Raw genomic sequence first — 25,590 nt, forward strand, 5'->3', positions numbered from 1 at the left:
TCACAGTATATGGGCACAATGAACAACATGTATAAAAAAAAAAGGAAACTCTCAACCCTGAATGAAATCAGGAACAAAATGAGAAATTAAAAGAACTCAATAAAATATCTTCAGCAAGAGGCTTTGACTTTTTAAATTTAGTTCCCCAGTGAGCCAATTCATAGATGGGTAATATGAGGGGGAAATGATGTGGAAAAAGCCAAATGTGCTGTAGAATTAGAGATGTGAGCATGTGATGCATAAATAGGAAAGATGTGCCGAGATGTGATATTTTAGTTGGAAAATTACTCATGTATGCATATTTATAAATGTATATATCTTGATGCAAGATGATCTCAAATTTTTTTGATATTCCAACAATTATTATACAAAATTAGGTTATTCTTTATTTGGCTAAAAGAAGTACAGAATTTAAAACCCCAATTAAAAATGGCTCATAACTAATGTGGCCTGCAGGCTGTTTGATAAATGCGTATATTTCAAATGAACCGACAAACTAAAAAAAACAAAACAAAAAGAAGAAAGAAAGAAAAGGCAAAGATTTAGTATGTTCTCTGTCCTCTGCTTATCGTCAATCAGTACATCATTTCTTTTACATATAAGATTTCTAATTCAAAGAATTCCAAGCTACCTTTCTTGCTAAGACTTTCTACATTCCAAAGTCTCTTCCTCACCACTATTATAAGGTCACCCATTCCTCTGGAATGATGTCAGATGTTCTTACCGGATATTTACCAAACACCTTCAGATGCATGGTATGATAAACTTTTCTGTTATTTGTAGAACAAGATGTAGTTACAACTTTATTCATTTACTGCACTTTTCACATCATTTTAGAAGGAATTTAAAATTCCTATTCAAGGCCCCAATATCCCATTTATTTATCCATTTCCGTCTGAATCGGTGTCTCAGAATCCATCCTTTCCATCCCTTAAGTTAAAAGATGTAATTCTAACTCATGCACAGCACCTTCTTACAGTTAATTTTGTAGTGATCCTCCAAAACAGAACCTCACTTGTTTCAAGGATAATTTTTATTGATGAGAAACATTTTGCAGATTTAAAAAGATAATTTTCCTATTTATGTGACATTTTCTGTTTTGAAAATTTTCTTTTCAAAGATTAAAATTTTGACGTTCTCTTTTAGGAAAGTAGCTGATCCATCAATAAGGATCCCATCCTCTTTCAAAAATGAATCGTTTAATCATGTCAAAAGATCTCAAAGGCTGATCGTAGGGCAAAATGTGGCCTCCACCTCGAACAATTACCTTAAAGAAGAAAAACAGAAGAAAAACTGAAATCTAGAGAATCAGATATTCCAGATAAATGGAAAGTTTTAATTTGGATTTAAGTATTCTTAAAGCTTACATGAAATAAAGAACATATTATATCAGTCCATGCCTTTGGATATGCTGACTGCTTTTGATAGCATTAATAATAGGTACCTTAAGGTAAGAAAGTTTGAAGATTGTGTAGTCATTCAATTTTATACCAAGTTGCGTTCATCTTTGACATGTATAGAACTGGAAAATTCCTCCTTATCTTTTTCCTCTTGGGGCGAAGCTGTCTGCGCCTCCGTGCTGTGCTGTAATTCTTACCCGGTTATGGCACTAAGGTGGGGAGACCTACCCCAGACCAGCTCTGCCTGCAACTGGGTGGAGGAATCTACCTAATTCCACCCTTCAGTTAGCTGGTCCACTTGGCTGTCACACTAAGCTATACCTTCTGCCTTAGCCTGTACCATTAATAAAGGAGATATTTTGATCCTCCAAAAAATTCAAACAATAACAAAAGAGAAATCCTTGATAGCTGAAATTTTAAGAGCCCATTTTTGAGCAGCAAAGAATTAGAACATTCTATTTCTCCTGACATTTTATTATGAAACATTTTCAAACATATAGCAAATTTGAAAGAATTTCATATATGCACCATTTAGATATTCTCATTAACACTCACTTTTCTTCTTACAGATGGATCTCACTATTCATCTATTAATCCACCTTATCTTTTTGACACATTTCAAAGTAAAATGGGGGTATCAGTATACTTCTCCCCAAATTCTGTGTATAATTTACATATAACCGAATCCACTAGTCTTAGGGGTAAACTCAACAAGTTTGGATAACAATGGACCCCTCTGTCACCTCTCAGGATATATAAAGCATCCTTAAAACTTCTGTAGTTGAGGTGAGTTCAGACTCACACAAGAGCCTACAAGGGGCCACCCTTAACGCCAGGCTCTGCACTCGGAAAGTCTGGCTTCAGCCAATGTCCCAAGGACCTCTCTACAACAAGGGCAGGACTTCATGATTCAAAAAGGGAAAGAACCGACACTGAGTGCTGGGAGGCCGCATGCAGGAGAGATCCCTGTGGCCTGAGGGGTCCTGTTGCACATGTGGAGAACGGACAGGAGTTAGTAGTGGCTGATGTAAGTGAACACATGCAGTAAAGCAATCACATTCAGTGACTTCTAGCTGCTGAATCACAATCAAGAATTAAAGGCTACTTTAAAAAAGTCCCTTTATTAGGGGCCGACCTTGTACCTGCATCAATCTGAAAAGACCTGAAGCAGAAAAAAAAAAAAAAAAAATATATATGTATATTTGCATAGTGTGTTGATTCTATTACCCCCTCCCCCCAACACCCACCATCTTCCAACCTTGCTGTGAGATAAGTGGATCAACGTTATTAGATGAATTTTATTTTGCAGCTTACAGCTGTAGAAGCTGTGCCCTGAACAACGGCAGAGAGCACCCTTCACAGCAGCGTCGAGGAGACTGTTTGGAGCTATAAGGGGGCTTGTCCAGGTCATACAATTGTAAGTGGAGGAAGCAGCTAGAACCCTGGCTTCTAATGCAAACACCAGTGTTTTTAATCAAATTACTTACACAATAATTCCTTACTTTGAACAGAACTTTACGGCTTAGTCACAGAACGTTTCACTCGCCTCTGAACAGCCCTCTGAGGTAGGTGAGGAATGAGATTGGCCTTACCCCTCATATACCACTGGAGACATCTGCTCTATGCTACCCTCCATCAGCCGTCGCCTGTGCCTTGCTGCTCTGACAGTGGCGTCCATCTACCATTTGTGTTCCAGCTTGCATCTGGAAACCCCCCGTGTCCCACTTTTTGTCACAGACTGAAAGTAAACACATCTGTGACAAGAGCCCGTGCATGTGGCTCTGGAGGGAAACTTCTGCTGCCCCCACTATCCCAGGCTAGAATTCTCTTCCTGTAGCTTCTCATCCAATTCTCCGGCCTTGGCAGGAATCCGATGAGCGATTTCTAGGCAGCTTCAGCTCAGCCGAGGACATTTGACGAAGTCATGTTTATGACAAAACCCAGCTGCTTAAGCTGGAAATGAGTTTGGTGGCAACCATCCAGAACAGTAATAAACTGAATACTCAGGAGCTAAAGGTCATCCTGTCTTCCAGACCAAAGCTGCCACTAATCGGGGAATAGCACAGTGCTTGATGGCCTGGGCTCGGGAGTCAAAGTGCAGGAGCACGACCAGAGGCACAGCAAGCTGTGTGACCTTGGGCAATTAACTTCATGTCTCTGAGTTTCTGTTTCCTTAACTGTACAACAGAGAATAAAATATTATGTCCTGGGATAGTTGTATAAGGAATTAATGGAATAATATTGGAATACTTGGCACAGTGCCTGGCCTGGGATGGTCCTTAAGAAATATCAGCCGTTGTAATTATTCTTCCAGTAATTATCTGTATTCAAATTCCAAGATCAAAATGCTTGCATCAACCTAACCAACCTAGAACACTGTGTTCCTACATTAGCATGGAAAAATCTTGGTTTAAGCGCGTTAACACAGTCGTTCTCAAACAAACGTGCATAAAAGCACCTGAGCTTGTTAAAGCAGACTGCTGTGCCCCCTGCATTGGCAGGCAGATTTTTAACCACTGCGCCACCAGGGAGGCCCCTAAGAATTTGTGTTTCAAACAGTTCCAAAGTAATGTTGGTGCTGTTGGTCCAAAGACTACGCTTTGAGAACTGCTATTTAAACCAACTTTCTATTTTGTGAGAAACCAGGCAGTTCTGTTTTTACATCAAGGGAGAATACAAAGAGAAATTTGGTTAACATCTACTCATGACCTCACCTTAGTGTATTTTTTCCTGATCATCTGCTCTCCTGGTGTTTATACACACACACACACACACACACACACATGCACACGCACACACGCACACGCACACACACACACAGTCTCTCGCATACACACATCCACCTTCTACATCCATGATAAACAAGTGGTAAAGAAGAGATGACAGGGGTTAGGTGTTATAATTCTTATTCACAGTGAGTTGCCTGATCCCTGGTCCAATTCTGAGCTGCCATATGTAATGACCAAATGACATCATAAATGATGTCATTAAGATTGGAAAGAAAAGCTCATTTAGGAACAAAGTCTTTTTCACATACCACAAAATTCTCGATGTTCTCTATCAGATTCCCATACAGCATTTTACTGAAGTTAACCTCAGAAATAAATTTATGAGTGCTGAAAAAAAACCCACTCTGCTGTTTATAGCCAAGCCACTCACCACTCACGAATCAAGAACACAAATCACTACAGAGTTTTTGGAGCTGTGTAAAAAAATGTGACAGGGTCATGATTACATATTTAAATGTGACAAGATTAATCTCAAGGCTTCCTGGATAGAAATGGTCTCATCACCAGAAACTGTATTTTTTGGGTGCTTTCACACTAGAACTGAAACCCCTAAACTCATGTGTTCCAGATGTCATGAATTTTCAAAGGGTTATACAAAACACTTTAAAGCTTCATTCCACTTTACGTTTTAGAAAACAATACAATGCTCCCTGCAACTAGAAACGTGGACCTGGCAATAAAGGTTTCTCAGTTGTGCCTTTTGAGATGAAATATAGAGGGAAATTCACAATGGGTGTGTTGACATAGATGTGTCAGGGGAGACTTCCTGGGAGTCTTGGAGGAGCAGATCACCGGACAATGGTGGGTGGGGAGGGGGAAAGGGATACAGTAAAGACAAAGGAAACTGTGAGTTCAAAAACAGTGGGGAGGGCTTCCCTGGTGGCAGTGGTTGAGAATCCTCCTGCCAGTGCGGGGGACGTGGGTTCGAGCCCTGGTCCAGGAAGATCCCACATGCCAGGGAGCAACTAAGCCCGTGTGCCACAACTACTGAGCCTGGGCTCTGGAGCCCGCGAGCCACAACTACTGAGCCCACATGCCACAACTACTGAAGCCTGCGCGCCTGGAGCCCATGCTCTGCGGCAGGAGAGGCCACAACAGTGAGAGACCCGCGCGCAGCAGCGGAGGGTAGCCCCTGCTTGCCGCAGCTGGAAGGAGACCGCGCATAGCAACGAGGACCCAACGCAGCCAAAAATAAATAAATTAAAAAAAAACAAAAGCAAAAAACTGTGGGGCATGAAACTGCATGGCACGTGCAGTAATCCAAAAGAGGTTCCAGTTGTAAAGAGTTAGTGGGAAAGCAGAAGGGACCGTTGAACAGGTAAACCCCGTATGACATGCTGCTGGGATGCATGGACCTTATCCTACAGGATTTGTGTGTGTGCGTGAGTATGCGTGTGTGTGTTAAAATACACATAATATAAAATTATCATTCTAACCATTTTACAGTGAACAATTCAGTAGCATTTAGTATATTCACAGTGTTGTGCAACCATCACCACTATCTAGTTGCAGAACGTTTTCATCACCCCAGAGGAAACCCTATACTCATTAGCAATCACTTTCCATTCCCTTCTTCCTGCCAGTCCCTGGCAATCACTAATCTACTTTCTGTCTCTATGGGTTTGCCTATTCTGGATATATCCTCGAGGGTTTTAAGCAGAGTAGTGATATGCTCAGATCTGCATTGTAGAAAGATGACTTAATATGTAATGAGGGGGCTGATTTGGAAGGAAGTGATACTGGAGTAACGAGGCAAATGAGGAGACTAGATCTTCAGGTGAGAGATGATGTAGGCTCATATGACAGATGGTGAGAAGGGGAAGGGAAGAGAGATGCTGGGGTAGAAATAATAAAATTAGTGATTAATCAGACACAAAGTTTAAGTGAAAGCACCCCCCCCCCCCGACACACAGACATCCTCCCCATTTCAGGCTTCTGACATGTGCAGCTTTGCAAGAAGTGATGTTATTAACCAAGAAAGAAGAAGAGAGGCACATGGCAGAAGCAGATTTGGGAGGCAGGTGATACAGGATAGTTTATAGTCCTTGTTTTCTACTACAGGTTGATACAGACACTCAAGAGAATCTTGTTTGTTAGTTTCTGATTTACACTAAATTTCTTTTATTATTTTTATTCCATTCCACATTTACAAACTCTTACCTTTTTGTTTTCAGACACTAACCCTGAGTAGAAATAAAATAAATATGCACTCAAATAAAAAAACATACTAAAAAGAAAGGGTACTTGGTAATGAAAATAAAAAATAAGCCAAAGCTGTTAGCAGCCACCTCTTAACAAAGAGTGAGGCAAGTCACTTTCAAAAAAAAAACCAAAAAACAAAGTGAAGGTCAAGGCTCAGGGCTGCTCCCACAACACTCAGGGAAAATGCCTTCAGATTCACCACTGTAAGTTCTAGGGTAGCAAATAATTATTGAGGGGAAAGGGTGCTTTAGCTGACCTAAATGTAGCCATCGCAGTGGCATCGTTTCTAGAGTAGTCAATATAGAGCTTTGATGCTACCTTACAGTTCCCAAGAGGCTCTCTAGGTGCACCATCTAACTTAATCAGTTGCAACAATATCATAATTTAGGATTTCCACTTTTGATTATGACACAATAATAGCATGGGTCAAACCAACCCCACTCTATTAAGAACAACAATACAAGTTTAAAGGCATGGACTCAGGATTTAGCAGATCTGGGTTGGAGCCCAGCTCCATGACTTGGGCACAATGACTTAACTAACTCTATTTTCCCATCTGTAAAGTGGAGATAAGAATTAGGGTGGCCAGTTGTCCCAGTTTTCCCAGGACTGAGGAGTTACTGCAAACATAAAACTTTTAGTGCTAACACTGAAAAAGTGCCAGGCGATCTAGAATGGTTAGTCATGCTAAGAATATTTAACTTTCTGTGAGAATTCATAGAAATAATGCATATAAAATGTTACATGGCACTTGGTCCACAGATGTGTATTAAGCTTGCACCACGTATCATACAGGCAAATAATAAGCACTCAACCAAAGGTCATCATACTATTATTATCTGAATTTTTATGGTCAAAGGAATATGCTTTCCCTTTAAGAGCAGAGAAAGATTAGAAGTTACTAGGAACTGTAAACTTCCTTACTTTTTTAGAAAGGTAGGTTATAATATTTTCTTTAGGAGGGGAAAGATAGGTTATAATATTTTCTTTAGGAGGGGAAATATTTCTCTTCCAGGCTTCTTTTATTTCCGTGCTATGAATCTTTCCTTCCCATGGGAAAGAATGTTCCAGTTAAAGTAAGAAAGCAACTTAAATAAGAAATCAAACCTCTGTCAATAGGCTTAACTGTCTAGAGTGAATTGTATCCCTTAAGCCTGACAACACCAGGATCCATCCCATTCTTTCTACCCCCTTTCACCTCATGCAATGCCAAACATCCTCTTCTCCCCACACAGAAATGTCAAGCAAGCAAGACCTTACTTGTCTCAGCAGAATGGCAAAAGCTGTTGTGTCCTTTTTCCCTTTTAAGAACCCACTTTACAACATAGGGTTTCATGCAATCAAAAAGTAATCAAAACGTTACTCCCTCCATGTCCAGTTTGTATATTAGATATCCGCAAGAGGATAAAAAGCACAATCCAGTTCATTAACTACCCTTACTCAATATCTAGCTTTATGATCCACATTTGTAGTTTTCTTTGGGAAGAGAGAATGAGAATGGGGGAGGAGAGGGCAGAGGTTATAGCAGCAAATGCTCTCTGCCAGGAGTGTTGTGAGGACTTAGATCCTGGCTCACTGTCTTCTGGCTAACATGGAAACAAGAGCCAGCCAACTTGCCAAAATTTTGCTTCCTGCAAACAGTAGTGCAGACTAGCTCCAGCAGTGGTGTGCTGGAATTCTTTCCCACTGGTTTAGGAGATTGGATTATGCACGTGGCTGCCCCACTCCACAGTTGGTGACATCATGTTGGTAGCCTGAAATCAGCCATGGTGGGAGCATTTACACCACGGAAATCGGCAAACACTACAGATCAGTGGCTCCCCTCCCTCCCAAGCTGGTTTACTCTCAGACCACTGGTTCTCTGACATTTTGATGTTCCTGGGGAAACACGAGACATTAAGGCATTCTTCCCCTTTCCCAAAATAAATCAAAGAAATATCCGTCCAAATGGGTAAATTATCTTCTCTGAAACTTTGGCGCAGGATATCAGATGGTCTGGGTTTCAAATATTTGCAGGAAGGTAAGAAGGTCCTGTTGCCTGCTTCCATTCCTGCCTGTCCCCACTGAGTTCTAGTATTACTGGCAGTAATAGTTTCAAGACCACACCACCAAGTTGTCAGGATCCTTCTGTGTATCAGAGCCCCTAAGACACTCCAAAGGTGGTCTTTTTGGGGCCACTCCTGACCAGAGAGGTATCTACATTCAACTGTGTTCCTGACCCACAGCCTAAGGGGACCCCAGACCCGCAAATGCCCCCAGGTTCCAGGAATTTAGAAGACAAAATATGGCAAACGGTGCAACATTTTCAATGATGCCATTTGTTGAAACAGAACAAGGCACACTGTCTTTACTGCTAAACGGAAGAGTGCAAGGCAAAAATAATGCCCTTAGTCCAGCTGACAACGTAGCAATACTGCAACACAACTTTATTTTGTTCCTTCATGCTGCCCACTTCTCTACCCAACTCCACGCTCTACCTTGTTTGTTTATTGGCTCCATTTACTATTCCCACAAACAACTTTGTAAATCTGGTTATGCTTCAAATTGAAACAACGAAAAGTTATTGTTTAAAAGGTAACCCCCCATTCCTCTTTGTTCCTCAGTAACATTAATTTTTAAAACCTGTTCTCCATGTGCAGATAATACTTTAAATGTTAGCCTTCTTAGTATTTATTCACTTCCCATAATGAAATGGTTCTCGGTTAAATTTCAATAGATTATTGAAAACCACTCAATAGCTAAGAGAAAATTATGCATCATTGCTGAGCTGTTATACCTCAGCAAATAGATCTGCCATCCAATTTATAGTTTAAATAATACAATAAATTAGCCCCCTGAGTATTAACTAAGTGCATATTTGGGTAGCTTAATTTAGTAGCCTTCTTTTTAAGCTCATCAGTCCTCTTTAATGAAATAGAACCACATGAACTAAGACGACTCTTGGCAAATAATCAGAGTAAAATTGGGAGTTGCTATTGTTTATTATTGCCTTTGTTTTCAAGAAGCAAGCTGTATGTTTTTTTCAGAAAAGGGAAAAAAACCCCTCAAATACTGAGAATTCAATTTTTTTTAAAGGACAGGACACACTAGTCAGCCAGTGAGATAATGAAACTTCTACAACCCCTTCCATAAATTTTTTTTCCCAGAATATTTCTCCTTTTTTCTCTTATGTAACACAGAAAGGAAATAGTCTTCAGTGGACATAAACAATTCATCCTTTCGTTTGATGGGCATTGTTTTGAACTATTCATCATCTCAGCATGTCTAGTCTATTTCCTAGAAGACATTCTGGTGTGTACTTGCATTCCTTGAGAATTGTAGTATTTGAATATACACACAAATGAGAGGGGTGTGGGTATAAGGTAGGGGACAATTTGATTTTAATTCTAATTCGCTGAACATTTACTGAGTGCCAGGAACTGTGCTAAGGGGTTTGCTACAATCATAAATCGTACATTATTCCTGTCGTCAAGGAGCTCAGCGTCAAACAGAGGATGAAGGCAATTGAAGAGGCAAATGAAAACCCAGTGTGGTACATGCAACAGGAGATGTACATAGAGAGAGATGCAGAGAAGGAGGAATTCTGGGAGAAGGGCTTCCTAGAGGTGATGCTGGAACTTAGCTCTGAAAGGCAAATGGGTGTTTTCCAGGCAGTCAGAGGAGTAGGAAAGGCCTTATAAGAAAAGCGGAGGGAATCCATGGGAATTATTGGCTGACAGAACAGTAAGGTGTGCTTGGGGAATTATAAGGTGTTTTGTTTTGTTTTTCAGGATTCTAGTTAAGAAGGAGGGAGAGTAAGAGTCCAGGTTGAGGAAGGAAGCAGAAGCCAGATCAAACATCTTTACTCTTCTATGTAAAGAGTTCAGACTTTATTCTTCAGGTATCAGGGAGTTAGTGAGGGATTTTAAACAAGGAAAAACAGGATCGGACTTGCATTTTGGAAAAAGCACAGAGAGAAGGGTAGGTTGGAGAGAAAGGAGACTAGTTAAGACCAGTTAATGAGGCTATTGTAAAAGGGAAAAAGTTTAAACAACTTAAAAACACATATTCAGAGTGTTCTTGAATAGCATCTTTTAAAATTTGTGGCTTTTCTTAAAACACCACAAGGCAAAAACTTTTTCATTCTAGAATTTATAATGTAGGGTAGCCATTGTTTTTTTATGTCCCCCAAAATGCTGTATGTTTTTTTATTGGTTTGTATAAAATCAGTGTTTTTCTTTTGAAGTAGTTCTTTGTGGTTTCTGTGTCAAGCAGTAGGAAGTGAGTAAATCAGGTCAGTGAGAAGGATCCTATAAAGCAGATGTGAGAAAGGCTAGCTAAAGAACTGGGTGAGTAGTATTTGCCAATTACTATTCTTCTTAATTTTCTGGTAAGACTCACAGCAAAGCGACTGGCTAAAAAACTTCACTTCCTCGTCGTTTCAATGGAAAAGTGATGGAAGTGAGGGGATTTGTGCTGTGTTAGAAAAAAGATTCAGGTTCTTCTTCCTGTGGTCTAGGCCTTGCCCGCAAATCCAGGCTTAAGTTGAAATGCCTATTTTATTAGTTGCTTCTTATACTGAGCCACTGTTGGTAAGCTGAAGTGATAAGGTGTTGAAGGAGTAAATTTCTAATTTTTTTTAAAGCTGGTTATTTTGATAGCCAGCATCAGCCCAGGCCATCCAGAAAGAAAAGTGCATCCACACAACCAAAGCAGTACCAAGACTTGGATATGACATGTCCACTCCGCCCTTTCACTGGGTGTGGATGCTACAGTCTTTCAACTGATGGTAGCCAGAGAAGAAGATGGGAAAGAGAGCAAGAGAAAAAGAAGACAGACCATGTTTATTAGACATGGGAAAAGACATTAAGTGCCCCCTTCCACTTAACAAGCCCAGCTGAAAGATGCCTAGACACAAGTCCAAGAGTTGGCGAGATAGTGGAATAACCAGAACCCTTGTACATTACTGGAAAGAATACAATCAATTTGGAAAACAGTTTGGCATTACCTAAGGAAGTTGAAGATGCTCAAACCCTGTGAACTCATCCATTCCACCGCTAGGAATTATTCTTAGAGAAAGTCTTGCACGCAGGCCCAAGGAGACATTTGCAAGACTGTGTACAGCTGCAATATTTATAGTAGCAAAAAGCTGGAAACAACCCAAATGCCCATCAGCAGTGGAATGGACAAATGATATAATCACACAATGGAATACTATGCAGCAATGTAAAGGAACGAAGCACAATTTTGCATGTATCAACACAATGAATCTCAAAGTACTGAAGAGCAAAAGTATATTGCAAAATCATACAGAATAATTCCTTTTATATAAAATTAAACATGAAAAGTAAAATATCATTTATGGAGATGTATATCTGCAGTAAAACTATTAATTTTTTTAAAAAAGGAAAAGGGTGATAAAACAATCCAGGGCAGTGGTTTACCTCCAGGGCCAGTGAGGGAAGGGGATGGGCTGCTGGTAATGCTGCATTTCCTAAATGACTGGTAAGCACAAGGGTATTCATTTATCATTGCTTTATCTTACACAAGTATGATACGTATTTTTGGATATTATTCAATTTTTAACTAAAAAAGAAAAGAAAAAACCCACCTATTGATGCTGCCAAACTCACAAAAATGAATCTTTAAGAAATTTAACATGTTCTCTGTTGTGCTTTTTCCTTCTGCCCAACACAGGGATGATGAGATGAACCCTATATCTAAAAACAATAAGTGGGGAGGATACAGAGAAGCAATTGAAGGAAACAAAGGCAAAAGTGGGAAGTCCCCCTCTGGCAAGCAGCTCCAAGAAGACAGAGCTGGTGCCAGAATAGAAACCTTGGGACTCCGGTTGCTGCATAAAAAAATAAATAGAGGAACAAAAATAACACCCACATCTCCATGCTGGACAGCAGAAGAGCAAGAAGTTGCCAAACATTTGGTTTTTTGTTTTTGCTAGATTATTTTTTACTCTCTAAATCTAAGCTCCTATATTCCCCTTCTTCCCTGTTTCTATATGTTAGAAGCTCAGTACAAATGAAAAAATACAAAACAAAACAAAACCAGAACAAAAGCATTAAGGCTGGATGCTTCATTTATTGTCAACAGGGATGTTTCAGATTACTGTTAAACTAGAAGGGACTCAATGCTTTAGAAACATCTCATCACTAAATTTAGTGATTTTCATATACTTTTGTTAGACTGCCATGCAGCAAAACATGGAACACCTCCCCAGTCCCCTCTACTTCTTCCATCTCTCATCAAGACAGTTTCCTTGTTATGGTGAAGGGAAAACTGGATACAACTGCCATATTTCTAGTCCTATCTGATGAATAATACTCAGCCCATTTCATCATCTGAGCCTTTAAGACACAATATCTCTTAAGGACCCTGTTAGATGGGGTTGGGGGAAGCGTCTTGCCCTGTGAAAACAGATTCATGCTAGGAGAGGTCAACAAAGACAATAAAATAAATATTTATTACATGCTTACTAGATGCCAGACAGAGTGTCAAGTAATAAATGAGCATTATCTTAATTAATTCTAATAATGAATCCTTCTGCAAGAGAGGTAGGTATTAATATCAACCCCAGTTTACAGATGAGGGACCTCCTGGAGAGGTTAAGTAACTTGCCCAAGGTCACACAGCTAGTAAGTGGTAGAGCTGGAAGCTAATCCAGGTCTAACACAGTATTCATTATCTTAATCCCTAAACTATAATGTCACTTGAGTATGATGATAATAGAAGTAGTGAGAATCGCCAAGGTAATAAAAAATAAATAAAATTCAAGCTCATAACTTCTCAATCTGAGGTCACCAAAGGTAGTCCATGGTTTGGGTTGGGGAGAGTCTATGAATTATTTTCAACAATTCCAATAGTCTAATCCATGGGTTCTTTGTCTTTTGTGTGCCTTGGACCCCTATGGCTATTTAGTGTAGCCTATAGATACCTCTCAGAATAATGTGTGGGTTTTTTTTGTTTTTTTTTTTCCGGTACGCGGGCCTCTCACTGCTGTGGCCTCTCCCAGTGCGGAGCACAGGCTCCGGACGTGCAGGCTCAGTGGGCATGGCCCACAGGCCCAGCCGCTCCGTGGCATGTGGGATCCTCCCGGACCGGGGCACGAACCCCCGTCCCCCGCATCAGCAGGCGGACTCTCAACCACTGCGCCACCAGGGAAGCCCCAGAATAATGTTTTTAAATACATGATTCACTCATATATATATTATGATACATATCATAATATATATGCATATATATTATAGATTACAAATGAAGCCATTACATTGAAATGATCAAAACAGCTAAACATGAATTTGTGATACATCAACATACAACCTTCTATATGAACACATATAGAAGAGCAACCTGTGGGTCTGATAACTCCTGTAACTTTAAAGTAGTGATGGTCATAAGCATTGTTTCTAGCTATTTGCAACAGCATCTGTATTTGATATGAAAATATCTCTGCTTTCTATGGTGACAAAGTCAAAGGCACTGCTAATACTGCTGTGGTTTGTTGCCTACATTCAAAATGGAAGGAAATGATGTTTCAGTTAGAGGTTAGTGAAAATAAGGATGCAATTTCTTTCCCTTCTAAGTTCACTGACCCCTTGAATCCTAACCACAAACCCTTACCCCAGGTTAGGAATCTATTAAATAACCTAACGATCACCTAATGGAAGTGCTAAGTTTACTCCTGATAAGTCTTCAGTCTAAATCATAGCATTTTTATTTTTGCTTTGGCATGGAACTAATTGTATCAATCTATGATATCAATAGTGTTTGATCAACAATTAATATCCAGAAACACACTGTGACTGGTGGGCAACATCTGTGCTGAGAACTCCTCTGGATGATGTTTACAGGAGACCCTGCTTGATCTAGTTGTATCTTTGCTGCAAAGTAACAGAAGACTTTGCACATGAGGATCACATCATTTCAGCATGAGACAGAATGCTGCTGGGAAAAGGAAGCTAATGTTTTGAGTAAATAAAAGAGTTCTTCTACGAGTCTAAATTACCAATGGTCTATCAGTATTTTGAGAGAACAAAGATCACTTGTAAACCTACAATGCATGGCAGGGAACTGAGGTTTAAAATTTAGTTTAAGGTTTTGGCTGAGGATTTCAGAGAACCAGAGCCATACCAGTAAATACTGTTGACTAGAGGACACTTTTCTAAATGTGATGCTTCAGATCAATGGCTGGTTTGTTAAGAGTAAATCTATGTTCTCAGGTTTCCGGTTGGCCTGTAAGTAAGTAAAATAGGTCAGGATTTAGAGCACCCTTTAGGCATCGGAACAGAAGTTTCTCCAAACGTAAGCCACACAGGATTCCTGCAAGATGGAAGCCATTTCCTTATCAATAGAGGAACAAACGACATCACAGTTTAGGGTTCCCCAAAACCAGATGCATATTAAATTCCCTAAGAAGTCTAAATATTGATGCTCAGGTCTTACCCCAGACCAGTAAAGTTAGAATATCTGGAAATAGGCCTTGGGAATCTATATTTGCAAGGGTTGAGACACAATGGCTTAGGAAAATGTAGTGGACAAGGATGGTTCCAAATTCTTTGCCATTCTTGCCATCAGGAGGAATATGGCCTTACTCTGTGATTTGCTTTGACCAAAAGAATGCAATGGAAATAACAGTCTGGGGCTTTTGAACCCTGGCCTTAAAAGGATAGGCATCTTTTGCTTCTCAGGTTGGGAGACCTGCTGCTATGCTGTGAAGTCCAGGCCAGGACACTACATGGTTAGAGGTCATATGGAGAGAGCACTGGAGGACAGGAGATTCCCTTGGAGACTACCTAGGAGACTACCTTACCCAGCTTTAGCCAAACTCTCAGCTGAATGCAGCTGCGTGTGCGACCTCGGCCTACCCCAATCAGAAGAACCACTCTACTGAGCCCATTCCACCCACATAATTGTGAGAAATAATAAATTATTGTTGTGGTAAGCCAGTAAGTTTTGGAGCGATTTCTTATTCTGTAATAAATAACTGAAAAAGGGAAATATTTCTTGACAATTCTTGATTCTTTTCCCTGAAAGATCTGTTGTTCCTATCTTGGAATCTTGATGTGAACTGAAAAGCAAGGCTGGATCCATCTTTCTAACGCAGATAGAAGACATAATGACACTAAGAGCTCAAGTGAAAGCTTACATTATGCAAACAAAGGAAGACCAATACCCAATGTGGCCTTAGGCAAACCACCAACTCCTGCTGCTGTCTATTCACCCACCCCCACACAAACCCTGAGAGCTTGCAACTGCATTGTCTTGGTGGCCTTTGTGGTAGACAGATGCATCATCAGATCCCCTTTCAAGGATGGACTTGCGGCCCAGCTGTGGGAAGTCCAGTCAGCAGACGGCCTCCAGCTCCTTCGGGGTCTGCCTCAGCTGCAGAGCACAGCCTTTCCCCAAAATGATGCCCTTCCTGGGGCATCCCACATTTGGTGACTGAGTGAGGCGGGGGATATAAAGGCCTGATCATTTTTGTCTGATGTAAGATGCTCTGACGGAAACTACTCTCTCTGGAGCTCCCTTGCAGGTTGGCCAAGGTTTGTCAGGCCTCTATCATAGTTTGGTTTTCTCCTCTGCCAATTCTGCTTCCTACCCCTTCCTTTCTCAGGTATTAATCCCTAATAAACATCTTGCACTCCAAACTTTGCCTCAATGCCTGCTTCTGGAGAATCCATGAAGCTCTTGACGGCAAGTTTTATATTGAGGGCAGGGGTATGTTTTGATTGCTATGTCTGATTTTCTGTCCACAGTCTGATTCCCAAGAGTGGACAGAAGAACCTTCCCCAGGTCTGGAAGATGGAGACAAAGAACCCATGAATCAGGCCATCCCTCTTGGTAAAAATCAAGAGCTGGGAGAGAGATGAAGATTCTGTTTAACAATTTCTGTAACAAAACCAAAACATTTTCCCAGGAATTAGCTGCATTTGGTAATCACTGTCTCAAATCTGTTTAACAGTTACTTTCCTCCATTAAATACTGTTTTAATTTCTCATGCCCTATCAATTAGTTGAATGCAATAGTTACATTTATTGCTCTTTGCTTACTCTGATTTTGTCAGTGCAAACAAGGACTTGCTGAAGACCTTTCTAGAACTGTTGGTTTCTTCAGAAATAGTTTCTAATGCTCACTAAGATGTTTAAAATTCTAAATTAAAAGAAAAAAAGAATTATCAGAAAGTTCAAGAGAGGCAGGTGGCCAGCTCGGTCATTCTCTCTGCATTATCTGTGGACATCATGAAATCCTAGCCTGACCTTCCCTTCCACTCGAAGGACTGTGGTTATTCTTTTCTCCCTTTTTCAGTTGTGTGTAGTCAAAGAAACAAAATGGTTGATGTTAATTTTAGAAAAGCACAATTAAGAAGCCGTAGTTGTTAATTGTTTTCTGTCTGCATGCCGGGCTTATCCCCATCCTCCTACTCCCTGTAAGCACTCTGCTTTTCTTTAGAAAACAGCCTCTTTTTTTTTTTTTGCGCTACGCGGGCCTCTCACTGTTGTGGCCTCTCCCGTTGCGGAGCACAGGCTCCGGACGCGCAGGCTCAGCGGCCATGGCTCACGGGCCCAGCCGCTCCACGGCATGTGGGATCTTCCCAGACCAGGGCACGAACCCGTGTCCCCTGCATCGGCAGGCGGACTCTCAACCACTGAGCCACCAGGGAAGCCCGAAAACAGCCTCTTCTATGTGGACTGGATGTACTGCCAAACACACTGGCCACCACCCACACTCTACCCACCTCTGTCACCACCATCACCAAGGGCAGACTTGTAGCCTTGGTCCGGTGGCCAACCAGAATCTTCCATCCTTCCTGCTCCATGGCCCCCACAGGTACTTAAAGCACAGCAGTGCTGGGGAAAGAGCAAGATGTGGGCTGTCAAATCTCAGATACTATTACTATTTGAAGCCTTAATCAAGTTTTCCAGGTGAAACTTCTGTTTCTACATTTATAAATTAGTAAATACAATCCCATTATTTACAGGGGAGCTATGAGTATTCCATAAAATTGTGGATAAGAAAGTGTGTGGCAGACCACTGGCCTGAGGGCTTGCAAATGCTGAAGGATTGGTAGCCATCCTTAAGGTCTCCTTTGGCCTTCCTGACACCCCCATGCACCAGCGACCAGCCCACAGCCGGTAAGTGGCAAAACTGAAATTCACATAGGTTGGTCTAACTCCACAGTCCACCTTCCTCTCATTACCCCAGACCGCCTCCCATTGGTCACGACTCTCCAAAACAGTCAAGCTTTGAGGGTGGTGGGCTCCTTCCCTTGGTTTCTCTGTATGTAACCCCTAACAGAAGGTCTGATTCCTGTTGGAAACTCAGGGAGAAGCCCCTGAGAAGAGTTTGGCAGAACACAGTCCTGAGGACTCCATAAGCCAAACCTGGGTCAAGGTCAAAGTATAAGTCATGGCTCAGGGCTTGTGCTTTTGGGGGCTGGGGGACTCACTGTGGCTGCCTGAGGAGGGCACCAGGATGACACCAGCATGCCAGGTGCTCCCTGTGGATACCTAGCTTTCAAGCTGGTTTAACTACACAGGAAACACCATGTCTCAAACAGGGATCAGTCCTCACAGCTTAGACATTACAAAGCTCGTCTCCTCTATTTCAGGACCTCAGAATCAAGTATCAAGAAGGTGGTCTCAGGAAGTAGATGGAGAACCTTCTTCCAATACAGCTCCTAACATGACTCCCTATTTCCTGGGGATCCTCCTTCTCTGACCTCTATCTGGCCTGAATTCATCCTACTGCTGCCATTTTAAACTTTCCAAAGCTTTGAAAATGTGTTTAAACATCTTCCACAGCGACAAACACTGTATGCTTCCACTTATATGAGATACTTAGAGTAGTCAGATTCATAGAGATGGGGTAGAATGGTGGTTGCCAGGCTCTGGGGAGGGGGTAATGGGGAGCTGGTGTTTAGTTACAGAGTTTCAGCTTTACAAGAGGAAAAGAACTGTGGAGGGCTTCCCTGGTGGCGCAGTGGTTGAGAGTCTGCCTGCAGATGCAGGGGACGCGGGTTCGTGCCCCGGTCCAGGAAGATCCCACATGCCGCGGAGCGGCTGGGCCCATGAGCCATGGCCAAAAAAAAACAAAAAAACAAAAAACTGTGGAGATGGATGGTGCACAACATTATGAATGCATTAATACCACTCAACTGTATACTTTAAAATGGTTAAGATGGCAAATTTTGTTATGCATATTTTATCACAATTAAAAAAATTGGAAAAAAATAACCTGTCAGTGGCCCCCCACTACTTAAACAATGGAACACTCACCCCTTTGCCTACCATCAAGGTCCCATGATCTCTTTCCAGTTTCTCTCCCAGCTTTCATCCTTTACGCTCCAGATTAGAAACCAGACTGTGTGCTCTGCCTGTACCCTGCCCTGTACGCTCTCATTCTGAGGCTCTGCCTACCAGTTTCCTCTGTTCATTTTAGCCAATTTCAGCATCTGTTCTTTTACTAACATCAGAAATTCCCAGGTAAAGCTATAACCTTTCTTAACACTGCATGAACCTTGCCTCACCACTTACTGAGCTCTAGCACCTTTTTAAAAATCCCAATACTCTGTCTGACTACAGAAGGGCACACGCATGTAACTGAACAGCTAACACTGGAAGTAAAATACATTATTTCTCAGGCCTGCCTTAATTATGGCAGATATGTATGCAGGTTCCAATTTTAACTGTACTAGTTTACTACTGCCAATCCATCATTCCAGACGTGGGTGCCCTTGTGAAGTAGAAAACCTCTGGGCTGGAAGACAGGGGGCCTAGAATCTAATCTCAGCTCAGACATAAAATGGGTAGGAGACTTTGGAACAGTCACTTAACCTCTGGGCTTCAGTTTCCCCACCTGGAAAATGAGATCTAAAATTTGTTTCAACTGGAAAATGCTACCTAGAATATGGAGATAATCCATCCTGTAATTATTGAATAACCTAAGCTGATATTGATAATGAAAACATAAAATAAAATTAATGATGACTCAAATTGCAATCAGGAAAAGAGAGTTGTTGGAAACAATGCAAAACTCATGGTAGAAGAAGCTACACCCAGTATGATTGCATAGGAATGAAAATTGACCAGGGACTCAAGTCTTCCTTTTAATGTTTACATGGAAAATAAGTAATCTCCGTTAGAATATTTTCATTGAAATCAAGATAGCAAAAATGCTTTTTTCAGAAAATTTAGCTTCATGAAGCTTTTTTCTAGAAAGATGTTTTTAAAGAAATTCATCGGTGTTATTATTCCAATTAAAATTTTATACTCTGATTAAATTTTATATTAAATGTGGCATCAAAAAGTCTTTGGAGTTGAAATGACAATTCAGTGATGTAAGAACAAAATGTCCTGCATTTCAAAAGCAGTGGCAACATCAAAACAGATCATGAACAGCAACTGTGACATTTGGAGAAAGGCAGAGAAAGACCCCAAAAGGAGCAGCATGGTGGCCTCGACAGTGATGCACATGGGTTGCCACCAGCTAGCGGGAGAGAGAGGATTAGACCTTTGTTCTATACTGCAACACTACTGAGTCATACAAACACACACATCACACTCTGAAGGCAACTATCTATTCTATATTGCTTGCAAACTGAGCCCCTCCGGACATTAATGAAAAATATATTTCAGATCTTTCTTTGAAGATATCTTAGCGATAACTCAGTTCAAACCTTGTATTTTACAGATGAACAAACTGAAGCTCAGAAAAGCCCATGACTTCCCAGATGATATAACAAGGGAGGGTGCAAGTCTTAGAACGGCACAGATTGTGGAGGCCAGGCCAACAAGGGGCAACAAAGAGCACTCATTCTTCATCTGATCTCCGAAGGCTTGACGGAGCTGATTGGTTTTCCTGGGCCTTCCTTGATGGAGAAACGGCTGCCCATCTCCGTACCTTGACACTCCCCCGGGAGAGCTGTCATTCCTTTAAGTGGACATTTTAGGGAACCATCCAGAGACAAGTCTACTTTGGTTTCGATTTTTAAATTAAAAGCTGTGGAGTTTGGCAGAGAGTGAGTTTTCTTTTTTGGCAGACACATACACATGCTTCTGTTTTGTGTGTCAAATGCTAAAAAGCCAAGTCCACGGTTGAGGCCCGTTTCTTTCATTATCAGATGCCTGACATCTGAACAGTATCCTTAATCCACAGAGAATGCCTTTGTGAACACCAGAGCTCCTTTCCCTCCTTCATCCCTGCCCCTCCCCCCAATCTCCACACACCACCCCCAATCCTACGCTGAGGCATTAGGGGAAGGAGCGCCGCCAGCACTGTAAAATCACCTACATAAAATGCAGATCCCTCGCCGCTGTGTGGTAAAACACTTCTATCACAAACACATGTGGGCCTCGCTTCTTTTGTTAGCCGGTTTTTGGCAGCCACAGGAGTGCCATTTCATCTCTCAATGTGTTTTGCATTCACCACAAGAGTCAGCGGGCTCAGTGTGACATTTGCCACAAGCTTCTGAGTGGTGGTCAATCCCTTGTCCCACCTCTACGGCCCAGGCTGCCCTGCAGCCCCAATCTCGCCTCCCAAGCTGGGCGTTCCGTGCCCAGCACCGAGCAGGACACGTGTGATGCCAGGCACTGGAGCGTTTCACAAGGAAGGTCCATGGGACATAGACTAACAGGTGGCTGAGGCAGCCGTCAAAGGATCTGGAGGACATGCTGAATGCGACTGGCGGGATTCTCATCATAAAGCAGTGCGGCGGACAGGGGGTTAAGGATGTGCCCATAGCTCCCTGGCAGCTCGGCATGCGTGTTTGCCCTTAATGGCCTGAATACTAATACTCCAACTTTCCTCTAAGGGAAAATCAAACATTTTCCCTGATCTTGATTTTTTACCATTTATAATTTTCCTTTCTTTTGCGTATATTCTTATAAGTGATCCATGGTAACAAAAATAATAGCAAATGTTTCCTATGAGTCAGGGACTGCTCTAAGCTAATTAGCTTATTGAATCCCCTCAATAATCCTATGAGGATACTATAGGCTGAGTGGCTTAAAGAACAGAAATTTCTCACGTTTTTGGCAACTGGGAAGTCCAAGATCAAGGTGCTAGCTGACTGGGTTTCTGACGAGAGCTCTCTTCCTGGCTTACAGATGGCTGCCTGCTTGCTGTGTCCTCACATGGCCGAGACAGAGAGAGGGCAAGCGATCTCTCTGCCATCTCTTCTTAATCCCACAGAATCAGGGCCCTGCCCTTATGACCTCATTTAACCTTAATTACCTCCTTAGAGGCCATATCTCCAAACACAGACACATCCTAAGTTAGGTCTTCAACATCCTAAGTTAGGGAGACACAATTCAGTCCATAACAGGTAGATATTATTACTACCCCTATTTTATAGGAGATGAAGTCATGGTATAGAGAGGTGAAAAACTTGCCCAAGGTCACACAGCTATTAAGTAGAAGATTAAGGAGGCAAACCATGGTCTTCCTGACTCAAATACTCTATTATAGTACTGAGGCCACTGGAACACTCTATTATAGTATTGGAGGCCACTGGAACACTATTATAGTATTGGAGGCCACTAGAACACTCTATTATAGTATTGAGACCACTGTAATACTCTACTATAGTACTGAGACCACTCTAATGGTCTATTATAGTATTAGAGGCCACTCTATAGTGGTCTCTAACCACTCTGTTACACAGTCTCTACATAGTTTATAGGTATACACATGTATAACACACATACACAAACACACATATCTATATAACCTAATACTGTATACAGTTTTCTTTAGTAACAATGATCATTCCTAAACTAGTCAGCAGTTGAGGTAAAAAAAATCTCCCCAACAGAAAGATGTCTACAAGCAAATTTTTCCTTGTGGGAAAAAAGAACTCAATTAAGCGTGTGTGTGTAGAGGGGCATGATACCAAAGAGGATAGCATGAATATACTCAGAAGTTGCACTGGAAGGGATCTCAAACCAGAGCAAGAAGTTTAGAGCTCTGTCTATGGGATGTGATTAACTTTCTGAGTACAAACTCTACCCTGACCCACCAGGTCCCGTATGATATGGCCACAGCCAATCCTCATCTTTGCTTCCCCTCTTTCCCTATTCCTCCCTCAGATCCACTGGCCCTCCTTCCTTTCCTCAGGCACATCCAGCTTATTTCTGCCCCTTGGCACATTTAGACATTCTCTGCATGGAAACGCTGGCCCACATCTGCACATGGAGGCTGCTTCATGTCCTACTGTCTCACCTCTTCAGTGAGGCTTCTGGGACCCACCATCCAAAGTAGTCCCTGTACCAGCTCTTTCATATCATCCAGTTTTATTTTCTGGCATTATCTGATTTGTGAATGTCTATATTTGCTTATTTTCTGCCTTTATTTCTTCCTTCCTTTGAGTAAAATGCTCTTGATAGAGTAGACTTTATTACCATATTCAGTCTGCTGATCTTATAGCAGCCAGACCATCCAGTGAATGGGAGGATGCAATCAGAAATAAAAGAATGTGGGCATTTCATTATTAAGCTAATATTTCTTCATTTCTAGCCACAGGGAAAGCATTACTGTATTCTAATCATGGGAGGTAAGTTTAGAACCTCATGAGTATTGATAAATATCTTTTTTTTTTTTTTTTTTTTTTTGCGGTACGCGGGCCTCTCACTGCCGTGGCCTCTCTCGCTGCGGAGCACAGGCTCCGGACGCGCAGGCTCAGCGGCCATAGCTCACGGGCCCAGCTGCTCCACGGCACGTGGCATCCTCCCGGACGGGGGCACAAATCCGCGTCTCCCGCATTGGCAGGCGGACTCCCAACCACTGCGCCACCAGGGAAGCCCGATAAATATCTTTTCTTTATACTGCCCCTAAGGAACGCCTAACAAATGTCTTTCAAACATGTGAAAAGATTAAATAAACAAGTTTTTTTCCTTAGTGCTCCTCTTCTCTTCTATTTAGTTAACATTCTCCACCTTACTGGCAATTAAGTATCAGAGGCAATCTGACAGACATAGGCACACAGGCTCTGGGAACAAACTGAATAAAGTTTGAATCCCAATGCTGTCATTGGATGATTCTGGATTAACTGTTTACCTTCTCAGAGTCTGTTTCCTCATATGTAAGTAAAATGGAAATTATATAATTTTCAGAGGTTATTCTAATATCCATGAAGTACCTATCACAACAGCCGGCACATATTTAGTGTTCAACAAACGAAAGCTATCTTTATCATCATTGAACTTAAATACAGGTAGGTGAGCCCATCCCTTATAACTCTGATCTTTTATTTGCCTCTTCTCTTTCATTTATTTTGCACACAAAAAATCATAATCTATCTTTTGCCTGATTTATTTGCATAGCTTATGTAGATCAGTAGGACTACTGACACACATGATATTAGTTCTGTACTAGCAGAGACACTTGTTGCTCTCAATCCTCCTACTAAGAAAAACTAGAAAAGCTGGACAAAATACAGAACACACCCACCTGAAAATCCTGAGGCTCACCCAAGGCAGCCAGGATATAAGGGGTGTATTAGTTTCCTATTGTTGCTATAACAAACCACCACAAATGTAAGTGTTTTAAAACAACAATAATTTCTTATTTTATAATTCTGGAGGTCAGAAGTCAGAAATGGTCCCACTGGACTAAAGATGTTGGCTAAGCTAACTAAGATGTTGGCAAGGTTCCATTCCTTCTGGAGGCTCTAGGGGAGAATCTGTTTCTTTGTGATTCCTAGTTTCTAGAGGCTGCCTGCACTCCTTAGCTCATGGTCCTTCCTCTGTCTTCAAAGCCAGCAACAGAGCATCTTTGAAACCCTCTCTGACTCTGACTCACCCGCTTCCCTCATTCACTCATAAGGATCTTTGTGATTACACTGGTCCATCTGGATAATCCAGAGTAATGTCCCCATCTCTAGGTCAGATGATTAACAACCTTATTTCCATATGTAGCCTTGATTCCTTCTTTCCATATGATACAACATATTGACAGGTTCCAGAGATTAAGGGGAAGGTCTCTTTGGGGGCCCATTATTCTGCCCACTACAAGGGGCCAGGCTTGCAAACTGAAGGGAGGGCAACAAACTGAGTCTGGCATTCTCTGGCCCTGTCCACATCAAAGCAATAGTTGATTCAGTGGCCAAGAGGCTACAAAACCAAGCACAAAGTGGTAGTTAAGAGACTGGAAACTTGAATGGAGCTTTGGGAGACAAAAAGTACAGATTTAAAGTCACTCAATTCCAGACTTGATAAAGGTGCTTGCCTCTATTCTAATTGCCCGACAGAAGCAAAGCAAAATCTCTTTGAAGATAAATACCATCAGCCAGAAACTCAAACTATCTCCATAATTTTACCTGTTTAATGTCTGACATTCAACTGAACATTTCTAAGCATATCAGGAAAAAGTACCCAACTACCATATAAAAAGAGAAGAAATAAATCTCATGAACACAAAGCTGAGCAAACATACCACACAGGAAAGAGTACATACTGAATATGTCCATTTATAAAAATTCAAAAACTTGCAAAAGTAATCTAGGCTATTAGAAGTCAGGACAGTGGTTACTTTGGGGAGGAGGGGAGTAGTGACTATGGGGTGGGGGGAGGGGCACTGGTTCTATTCTATTTCTTTATTTAGGTAATAGTCACAGGGGTATGTTCACTTTGTGAAAATTCATTTACCTGTATATTTGTGACTTGTTCACTTTTCCATATTATGTTATAACTCAGTAAGTAACAAAGTAGAATCAACCTTATATTACACTGTTAAAATTATGCAAAAACCTGTACCTGTGAACATATGAATCAATTAAAATGCAATTTCAGATGTTGAAATTGTTGAACTTTTTCTTTTTTAAAAATATTTGAATTGCTATATAACTTGTGTTACTTAAAAAGACACAAATAAACAACAAAATTAAGTCCAGATTATTTTCTGCAACTGAAGAGCCTCCACTTGTCCAGGAATTTCAATATTTTGGAATCTGTCTTCAGAGTTAACTATTTATTGTGGTCCACAACTCAATACCAGATTCAAGATTGCTCAAGGTTACAGAAGCAGATGGGGCTGACAAGGCACTTCCCATCCTCTCTTGAGATCTCTCTGCATGTACACAGACACTTCTTTCTGTCCTTCCCTGTCCCATTTTCAGACTTCATATATATATACTGCCAGAACTGTTCCTGCTCTGAGACATTTAGTTTGCCATTCCACCAGTAGTTAATTCTTTGGTGTGATTTATCTCG

The 25,590-nt window shown here is 41.4% G+C and overlaps 1 protein-coding gene across 1 annotated transcript in view; it reads right to left on the minus strand.

Moving 5' to 3' along the window:
- Positions 1–990: 990 nt before the first annotated feature.
- CPVL (carboxypeptidase vitellogenic like) overlaps positions 991–25,590 on the minus strand; it is a 101,073-nt gene continuing 76,473 nt past the window's right edge. The window contains 1 exon segment of the mRNA XM_073809777.1: positions 991–1,267. Within this exon segment, the coding sequence (XP_073665878.1) occupies positions 1,163–1,267 (105 nt within the window). The 3' untranslated portion in view covers positions 991–1,162.

Source organism: Tursiops truncatus, chromosome 9, assembly GCF_011762595.2.
Source record: "Tursiops truncatus isolate mTurTru1 chromosome 9, mTurTru1.mat.Y, whole genome shotgun sequence".
Taxonomy (NCBI): Eukaryota; Metazoa; Chordata; class Mammalia; order Artiodactyla; family Delphinidae; genus Tursiops; species Tursiops truncatus.